This window comes from Daucus carota, chromosome 3, assembly GCF_001625215.2.
Source record: "Daucus carota subsp. sativus chromosome 3, DH1 v3.0, whole genome shotgun sequence".
In the NCBI taxonomy this organism is placed as follows: domain Eukaryota; kingdom Viridiplantae; phylum Streptophyta; class Magnoliopsida; order Apiales; family Apiaceae; genus Daucus; species Daucus carota.
The window spans coordinates 62,007,094-62,017,753 of record NC_030383.2 but is presented as its reverse complement, the minus strand read 5'-3'; the positions used below and the strand labels follow the sequence as shown (position 1 = coordinate 62,017,753).

The following is a 10,660-nucleotide window of genomic DNA, read 5'->3' as shown; positions in this document are numbered from 1 at the left end:
GATAAGTACCCGCCTTCTTTTACGTGGCTGACTCGAAAGTCATTTTCTCATATATTATTGTAAGGACCAATTTTTCGATTGTAGTTATCAGTTTAGTTCAACAAACAATATGAGCCAGGAGCAACGAGAAGAGCCGATCAAATACGGCGACGTTTTTGAAGTCTCGGATGAGCTAGGTTCCTTGCCTATCAAGCCAAAGGATGCGACTGCCATGCAGGCAGCCGAGAATTTGGCGCTAGGAGGAACGCCCAAGGGCGGTCCTGCCTCCGTCATGCAATCGGCTGCTGATATTAATCAGCAGCACGGTGTCGTTGGTCACGATGATGTGACCAACGTCGCTAGAAATGAAGGTGTTACTGTGTCGGTTGGTCATCGTGATGGGCATAGAATCATCACCGAGTTGGTTGGCGGAGAGGTATTAAATTTTCGGTGAAAATAATTGTTCTGCATTTTTTAAAATATATTAAATTGCAAAAATATGAAATTAAATTTTATTATCATGTGTTAAGTTATCAGTTCTCCTAAATATATCGGATTTTTATAGGTGGTGGGACAATATGAAAAACCAGAAAGTGGTAAAAAGGCGCCAGGGGGTGAAGCAATTACTATAGGGGAGGCCCTGGAATCGGCTGCCTTGTCAGCTGGGTTTAAATCGGTTGATCAAAGTGATGCAGCGGCGATACAGGCTGCGGAGTGTAGAGCAAGTGGCGGCGTTATCAAACCGGGCGGGGTAGCGGCGGCAGCTCAGTCAGCTGCTGATCTTAATGCCCGCACCATGAATCTTGAGCACAAGGCAAGGCTTGGTGATATTCTCTCGGTAAGTATATATATCTAGCATAACACGTGTATTTGACATGATTCGAACACTCGAATATTGATGTTTTTTAAGTAACTTGAAGGGAATTCTCTTTGGATTTAATTATCTCTTGCTTTATTTTTCGAAAAATGTTAGGCAACTTTTCAAATTAACTAGTTAACAGCAATTTTGTTTATTTTTGTGCTTGCACTTATTAATCAGGACCCTGTTTTTTCAATGAACGGATTATCTGAGCATAAACTAACAACCATTTTCGTCACACATTAACATAATTAGTCGGCGGATTTCTATGGACTCTTATCTTATTAACAATCGTGGTCTTGGTCGCCTACATGTACGAAAGTCTCTACAATCAAAATTTTTCATTAGAATAAAATATAGTTGTTAGGCACACGCTAGAAAAACGTCTTAGTGAAATAATCTTAATTTTCGTTGTGCATATTTCTGAAATATATATTTTCCCCTTAGGATGCGACGGCAAAGCTGGAACACGATAAGATAGTGACGAAGGAAGATGCAGAGGGGGTAGCCGGTGCAGAGCTGAGGAATAATCCGGCAATGGTAACGCACCCTGGTGGCGTTTCAGATTCACTAGCTGCCGCTGCAAAGCTCAACCGAGACACCTAGCTAGTTAAGATGACACATAAGTTTATTTGGCATGTGTAATAAATGTATATGTACATTTGTTTTTTTTCTCAGAGATGTTCTTGTGTAAGTTGTGTTTTTGCAATTGTATGTGAGCTCAGAATCGTTATTATGTGTAGATTCTGTAGAACAAAGCCCAACTTGATCATTGATCAGATGTTACGAGCCAGGCTCATAAATAGCTTATAACTTGATCCCCTTGATGCGGTGTTCTAAATAACTTATAAGTTGATTCGGGCTCATAAGTAGCTTATAAATTGATCCCACATCTATGATGGTGGGTTCCGTCGTTGTGATTGCTAAAAATGTAGTTTATTAATATTCTAATCTGTTAGTCCCGACTATTTTGAAATTCTGGTTCCGTCGCGGGTATCGTTAATAATGTAGTTTATTCCACAGGTCCTGCTAGGCAGAGATCTCGGCACTGATGCCAACCCTGTACTTCATAAACTAAAAGGCTCTGTTCCTGGACTTCAAAGATCCATTTAGCACTCCATGAACTGAAGAAACAAGCGAATTCTCCACTCAGAATTCCTAGTAAAATTGCTTGAATGAGCTGAGTTCTTCCTGCAAAGTTCAAATAGACAAATACTTGTTCAGCAAGTCTGTTCACTCGTGTTTACTGTAAGAATCGCTGTTATAAACAAAGAGAATAAGCTCGTATTGCAGTAAAAGTGTTCTAAATGTTCCAGGATTCGATTCTCAAACATGATCACTTATAAGGAAGAAAAAGAAATGCGTTGTAAATTAAGTTACTTAACACATTGTAAGAATAACTATTCTATATAACATCACTAATTCTTGTGAAAAGGATGGTATAACTATAAATAATTAAACTTTAACTAAGCCCTTTCATCCCCACTCCAAGAATCTTTCCATTTTGGCCCGGAAGGTCCTTCTTCACCTAATAGCTCTGGAGCAAGACTTCTCAGAAACTGCTCTAACTTCTTCCAGAGCACAGAAGGCACCAATTTTTCGAGTCCTTTCAAAACAACTTCCACCTTAAAGTCCTTCTTGGGACCCCATTGCCTCGCGAAATTTAGCCATGGTGGTTGCACAATGCCAAAGCCCCCCAAATAGTCCGCCCCAACTATCCAATAACGCGCACCAGTGTCCATCTTGTAGTCACTTCCTGAGGTCTCATTTATTGCCCCGGCAAAAATCTTTTCTGCTGCAACCCTGTGTGTGAATGTTCCATCTATAGGGTATGAAGCATGAGCATACCGCGATGAATAGACCACAGGCTTGTTATTGCTCTCAAACTTAAGACCCGAGGAACTTACCCAGTCCCCTTTACCATGTTTAGAAAAGTAAACGCTTCTTAACTCGCCATTGAAATTACTGATTCTTAGTGTGACATGCTCCCAGTCACTGACATGCTCTCCAACTTGATCCAATGTAATAGTAATCCACCCAATTTTAACTTTTGCAGGACCATTGAAAGGGTAGAACAGCCACACTTGAATGTCTGTAAATGTGCCACCAAGAGCAGGCTTTACGTGCAAGTAGGAGTAAGCATCTTGCAGATCACCCCTCTTGAGGCCTTCACTTGAGGCTTCGTCTCGTGGGAGGTCTATCCAATAGGCACCATCGTCGGAGCCATCTTGAGGGAGGTTCCAGCCATTTTGTGCAATTCGGACTGGACTAGATTCTTGCCCTTTCCTATAAAGCAATGCTCCATTTTGGAAAAACCAGCTTACTCTAGAGGGGAAGTATTTCTCTTCAGGATGAAAGTATACCATAGGGGAATAAGCTTCAATTAGTGCTTCAACTTGGTTCAAATTCGGCATACTAGGATAACTCAAGTTCAGGTTTGACAAGCAGGATAATTTATCCTCTTGAAGAATAAATGTTCCCATGGACACTCCAAGGGCCTTAGTTCCTCTATCCACCGGTCTTGAGCCATATATATTGAATCTGTCTCTTCCCCAAATCCAATTGTTCATGTCCTTTTCAACTGCCTCGGTTAATTCTGATCTAACAACGCGGACCTTATCAAGGGAAGGCTTCTCTGGTGAGGCCGTGACAATGTAGCCTATAGCTGAGTAGCCATAAGGTGCAACTGGAAGCCAAATGTAGCCGACGCCACTTTGGACAACATGATCAGGCTTAGTAGAGTAAACAAGTGTGTAATCAGTTGGTAACGCGAGCCCTGGTGGCTCAACAGGTAAAGAAACATCCTTAGCAACAAGAACCCATCCGTAGAGAGGCTGGTTATTTGGTTGGCCATAGCAACCAAGCATATAAAATCCTTTTGGGATCGACTCTGGCTCATAAAACGTTGAACCAAGATTATCCGGCCCTCCTTCATAAGTAGCCCAAATTTTGTTTAAGGATGTGATTTGGGAAACATGCAATGCTCCAAGATCAATTACTCCACTTGCAAAACTTGTGCCTACATATATAAATTGTGTTAAAATAAGCTCGGAAACAGGAACACAAAAATCATATTTTTCCGAAAATAATCAGCATTTGAAGACTTGTGTACCTGAGGGCCAAGTTGGAATTGGTGCTGGAAGCTGGAATTTTGTTTCAACAGGCAACTTCATAGCAGTAGTGAACGGAGAATATGATTGTAGTCTGTTATTCGACATTGCGGATTCGATAAAACATAGCCTTAAACAGAAACAATGATATAGTCATGAGAATGAGGTAAAGAAACAGAATCAGCCAAGGCATCTACTGTACATGGTTAAGGCCATTTTAATGCACTGCTAGCAAAAAAAACAGAGCAATTTAAATTATAAGACAGTCCTTCAGATTATTATGATTACGGTTCAGACTATAAAGCTAAAAAAAACTGCATAAGGCATTGAAAACAGGGTTATATAGGTGTCTCTGTACCAGAAGATTATCATAATGGAACATGTAATCAGGTTCAGGCCTCCCATCTTGGACTTGGTTTCTGGATCTCCAAATCCTGATGAAAACATGCATATTATTTTCGATAAACCAAACCAAATCAAACGTATCCGGACCCCGGTATGAGAAGACTAAAATTTAAGCAAACCATGCTCTTATAAAAAAAGTAGGAAAACTGTTTTCGTGAACTTAGCGCAAGACAAATTATGACGTGACATGCATGTAAATAGTATCTTGGCCCGTAATTTTCCGGGATCCTCAGAAATATAACTTCATATCTGTGCACAGACAGTGCGGTGCACATACAAATAAAACTAACACGAGTCATGAACACATAACATAAACTAATGCAAACACAAAATTTACTAAAATTGCAGGGAGCTGAGTGCTGAATACTTGCAGAGAACGAAGCGTTGGTGAAGAGGATTGATAGAATGACCATGTCTATATAAGCATAAGCTTAGGGTTAGGCTGAAAGCCCATAAGACAGTCCATAATCACCTCATTTAAACTCAGCTTAATTGATACAGAATCTGGTCCAAAAATAATTTGTTTCACTCTCAGAAACACTGCACAAAATCTTTCGATATTGAGATATATAAATTACACTTGGAGGTTAATTTGTGCATGCAAAATGGTAGGGGACTTCTTTAAGCCTTGACACCCAAGGAAAGTAGAACCAGATTATATACTTATATATGCAAGCAAGACTCAATCATGACTATTATATGAAATTTCCTTTCTATAGCTTATCTAGTTATATTCATAAGTATATTTTTCTTATCATGTAGTCAGCCTTGCCTGACGAGTTAATTTCCTTTTTATAATACTCCCTCTCTTAAAATATAAAATGGCCACCTAAGAGCATCTCCAATGGTGTTGGCTATATTCGTCGGCTGAATTGGACCGGTAAGACATTATGTAAAATTTGCTGAACTTAGAGCATCTCCAACGGCGTTGGCTATAATCGTTGGCTAAATGGGACCTGTAGGACATTATGTAAAATTTGCTGAACCTGTAAGACATTTTGCTCAATGGTATTGGCTATATTGGTTAGCTATAATTTAAAAATGGTATGTTATTAATATTTTAGATTGTTAAAATAGAATATATCAGTTCAATATGGTAATAAATTATGTGCAATCTTCCTACAAATTTCTTACAGACCTGTAGAGGTTCGACAAATTTAGCCATCCATAGGAGGTTGGCTAAAATTATAGATAACAGCTCGGTATGGTTGGAGCATGAGTTTTTTGAGCTATTGGCTAAATTTTTTTATTTATAGTATGCCACGTCACCTTTTAGCTAAAGGCTTCCAATGGTTGGAGATGCTCTTATAAGATATTTTGCTTCAATGGTATTGGCTATACTGGTTGGTTATAATTTAAAAATAGTATGTTATTAATATTTTAAATTGTTAAAATAGAATATATCAGTTTAATATGGTAATAAATGATGTGCAATCTTCCTACAGATTTCTTACAGACCTGTAGAGGTTCGACAAATATAGCCATCCATAGGAGGTTGGCTAAGAGGGGTGTATTGGATTGGGATTTTAAAGCATTTTTTGCATTCATGAAATCCGAGGGTATTCGATTGGGATTGTTTGAAATCCATTAAAATCTTGAGGTATTCAATTGGGATTTTAAACTATGCTACAAAATCTAGTGGTATTCAATTGGGATTTTAAATTATGCTTTAAAATCCGATGGTATTCAATTGGGATTGTTTAAAATCCATTAAAATCTGATGGTATTCAAATGCTGATGGATTTTTTTTCATTTCATAAAATGATGGATTTTGTGGCATTCTTCAGTGTATTTTAAGTTTTTTGAAATCCCACCAAATTCAATGGGATTTTGAAGCATTGTACCTAAATCCTATCAACTCTGCGACATTTCATCAAGAATCCGCAAAAAATCAAAATCTCATAAAATCCATTAAATTCCATAGACTAAAAACAATGCATTAAAATCCCAATCGAATACACCCCGTAAAATTATAGACAACAGATTGGTGTGGTTGGAGTGCTATTTTTTCAGGACGTTGGGTATATTTTTTAATTTTGGAATGCCAACTCATTTTTTAGCCAAGGGCTTTGTATGGTTGGAGATGCTCTAACCGTATATACTGTTTACCGTACACTTAAAAATATTATTATTAAAAAATTATAAATAAAAATATGATTTATTCACAAACAAGAAAATTAAAAAATAATTTTAAACATACGATCAAAACTCCAAAAAATATGTTAAAAAATCAATAGACTATTATATCCTAAAAGTAGTTATTATTAGACGTTGATTCTGACACAAGTTAGAATTCAAGCTCTTCCGGAATGCTCCGAAGATCCGGTAGAATAAGTGAACTATTTTTTGACTACACTTGTGAATGACTTGACAATTTTCTAAAATTAGGATTTATCAATGGGTAATTTCTAATTTCTAAAATTAGGATTTATCAATTTTCTAATTTCTCTTTGCCAAGGAGAAGAGCAAGCAGAGGAGATTAGGAGGGGTGCGCCGGACCGCCGACTAATAATAATAGTTATGTATTCTTAGAGCATCTTAATGGTGTTTGCTATAATCGTTGGCTAAATGAGATTCGTAAGATATTAGTTAAATTTGTTGAACCTATAAGACATTTTGCTTCAATGATATTGGCTATATTGGTTGACTATAATTTAAAAATAATATGTTATTAATATTTTAGATTGTAAAAATAGAATATATCAGTTCAATATGATAATAAATGATGTGCAATCTTCCTACAGATCTGTAGAGGTTCGACAAATTTAACCATCCATAGATGTTGGCTAAAATTATAAACAACAGTTAGTTTTTCAAGCTGTTAGACTAAATTTTTTATTTTTAGTATGTCACCTCACCTATTTAGCTAAAAGTTTTCAATGGTTGGAGATGCTCTTAGCCGCCTACTTTAACATGTGTCAAAATTTATTTTGCTTGCGTAATTCGACCCTCAACAACTCGAATAATACTTCAGGACAATTATGAAGAATGTGATAACATATTAATTTAGTCAATTTTTTTAGTATTGGCTATATTTGTTTATACTCTGAAATCTGCACGAAGATGTCATATTACGAATTATTATAAAATAATGATATATTTTATTAAAGTAATAATAACATAAAATTTTATTAAGATGTAATTTATTTGATCAAAAAAAAGATGTAATTTAATTTGCTACGATCTATCTAATACATTAAAACGAAGCAAATAACCTCTGCCGAAAGCACCATTTCCGCTTAAGCTTCCCCGTTCCCCTTCCTTTCTGTATAAACATAGATGTGTCATGAATGCTACGTAATATACATTTTATTAATATTTTTTTCCCAAAATGTTCATAGCGTATAATTTAATTCATTACTTACGAATTTAAAACGATACTATTACTTTATTTAAATAAGTCGATGCATCAAAACAAATGTCGTAGTAGGGTCACTACAGTCATCATTTGCATCCTGAATTCAGTTTAACGAGGACAGTTGTTCAATTATTTGATCACACTCAAACATGCTCCACTGCTCGTTTTGTTCAGACTTCAGATAGTCCTTTTTACCGTCGCAGATAAAAATCGCCAGCTCGCTAAATAATTTGGCTAAATTAGAAGAATTAAAGGTCTTGATAAAAAAAAGAAAAGAAAAAAAAGAGAAGAATTAAAGGAAATATAAGTTTTTTGTTCTATATAAAAGTTTAGCACAATTTTACAAAACAAATTCATAGTACCAACTTATAAAACATCCACGTGATTGAATATATATTAAATGTTCTGGTTAATGGTAGACTGTCAAACTCGATTGAGACGTCACAAAAATAATTAATCACATTTATTATTATTTCAACTAAATTTAATTTTTATCGTAATCAGTGGAATTTAAAATGATGGAGATAATAAATTTCTTTGATATCAAACAAAAAACATAATTGTTGTCCCAGTTCAAAAAAAAAACATGATTGTTGTCGAATCAATGATAAATTAATCGTTAATAATAAAAATCATTTTTATTCGAATCAGTTATAATTGACTCTAGTATGCGTTTTCAAATATTCTTACTTGTAGTTGTAACCCATTTTTGTACGATGGAAATCGGTGAATTTTTCTTTTATCCTACCGAATTCAATCATGAAATGTCTAAAGTCCACCGATTTGCTATTATGAAAAATGCACAGCTAGAATTAGCTACTCTTTTGACAGTAATATAATTACATGTAGCAATGATACCAATTTTCGCTCAAAAACTCATGTTGAAAAAAAATTACTTTTCAGATTATATATATAAAAAAAAACAGTCATCAAAGTAATTAATTACCTGATTCCTCCAAAAATAATATTTCTACCGATACTTTTCCTGACAATAATATAATTTTAAATCATACTCTAAAACAAGTAATTTTTTTTTCAGCACATCAATTTTTAACATTACTCACGATAAATACATATATGCATATTTATTATTGTCTATGCTCTTGATGACTTGTTATCCTTTTCCATTGTTTACTCCTACACTGAGCCCCTCGTTAGTGTTCAGAAGTTGCAGAAAGCTCAATTGACGTGACATAAAATACAATATCCAGCCAGCCTATTCAGAAAATATTAGTACTGCATGAGAGTCCAAATAAATTCATATAATTAAAATTCTTACAATTTTCTGAACCATTCTGTGTGTATTCAAAGTAGTGAGCTGTTTCATTTTTCATGAATAATACAGAAGTAATAATTCGGTACACAAATTTATGAATACTGTAGGACCCGAACAGAGGTGAGGTCTCTTTTCGAGATCTGGTGAAATGTTACTTCAGAATCTTACTCTCATTTTCTCACATATTTGGAAGGTGCTAACATGTGATACAATATATATCATTGAATTCGCCCAATTAAGCACAATAATTTAATATTTGTTCGTGTTAACTGGGCCAATATTTTTGTATTAACTGTAGGTTTATATTGTGTAAAACTATTTTATATAGTTTTAGGGGAACATTTTACTTATCTAAAAATAAGTGTCATTTTAATTTATTCATATAATTTAATTTAAGATTTAAGAGGGTATTACTTTTTAATATAAAATTTTCTATTTTCTTTTGCTTAATATTTTAGTTCTAATTGTAAATATGATTATATATATATATATATATATATATATATATATTCATGAAAATAAAAAAAATTATATATATAAATATATATATATATATAAGTTACATTTTTTACATGTTAAAATAGGCGAAACTTAACAAGATGCATGGATAGGACTCTTCTATTTTCTATATTGTTAATTTTGGAGAACGGATCTTGACAGTCTCATATAAATATAGTTTAATAAATTATTTTAATTTCTAATATTTACAAAAAATAAATTTAGAAATAAATTATAAGAATATATTTTATATACATTTTAAAACGCATATCAACTTGATTTAAAAAAAAACACATATCAACTAATAAATAAAAACCGTAAAAAACCAAAATTTTTATTATACATGTGGACAAATAGACTAGTATAATCCAGAAGAGTTTGAAAACAAGAAGTGTCATATCCCTCTCAGAGATTATCCCTGTGAATCAGTTTTCACTGACTTTCGAACAAAACCAAAAGAGTTGATTAAAGTATTGCCTGGCATGCACCATTGCACCTTCCTCCTCCAGTTTACATGTGCACATTGCTTAAATCTCACTGAAACATACTTATATATATGGCCACCTATCGTTGTTGAAAGCGTCAATCTCCGTACGCGAATATATTAATTAGTTACTAAATCATATCTCAACGTCGACTTCAATAACTTGTCTAATCTATTGTTCATAAAAGACAAGCTGACGGTGCAAGTCTTCTGATTAATCATTTTATAACCATCCAATAAATTTATTCTTCTTAATTATGCTTGGTGTGGTCATATCCATCCGCAATCAAAACTAATTGGTGAGAGGACATATTAGAAATCGAAACAGTTTCGATTAACCCATCAAATTTTGTGAGAGATTTTGATAAATGTGAAATTTTTAGTTAAATTACAATGCGTATAAATTAAAAACCGAAACTAATCGATTAACTTGCTGATTCAAGAATTATCATAAATTTATCATAAATAACTTTCTTTTTACTTAAATCAGAATATAATCGATAAATTTGTTTCTTCATCTCTACACTAGCAAATAAATTAAAAGCTGGCTTTCACACCTCTTGTTTGGAGAGTGCAAGTAAGACAACAAAAACACCTCCACACTTGCTTGCTCCTTCACCAATAATTCCTCTCTTCTTCCATCTCCCATAACCAACACATTCCCAAACCTAGCTATCTAAACCAACCTAAA

The 10,660-nt window shown here is 34.3% G+C and overlaps 2 protein-coding genes across 2 annotated transcripts; one reads left to right on the top strand and one right to left on the bottom strand.

Moving 5' to 3' along the window:
• The first annotated feature begins 63 nt into the window (after positions 1 to 63).
• Positions 64 to 1,574, top strand: LOC108213402 (late embryogenesis abundant protein D-34). Its single transcript, XM_017385191.2, has 3 exons — positions 64 to 415; positions 545 to 817; positions 1,286 to 1,574. Exons 1-3 carry the CDS (start codon positions 110 to 112, stop codon positions 1,442 to 1,444), a joined length of 738 nt encoding a protein of 245 aa, XP_017240680.1. The 5' UTR covers positions 64 to 109; the 3' UTR covers positions 1,445 to 1,574.
• Positions 1,575 to 2,304: 730 nt separating this feature from the next.
• LOC108212899 (hypothetical protein At1g04090) lies at positions 2,305 to 4,056 on the bottom strand. The gene is made up of 2 exons (XM_017384612.1): positions 3,951 to 4,056; positions 2,305 to 3,857 (listed from the first exon to the last, which is right to left on the bottom strand). Exons 1-2 carry the CDS (start codon positions 4,054 to 4,056, stop codon positions 2,305 to 2,307), a joined length of 1,659 nt encoding a protein of 552 aa, XP_017240101.1.
• Positions 4,057 to 10,660: the final 6,604 nt, after the last annotated feature.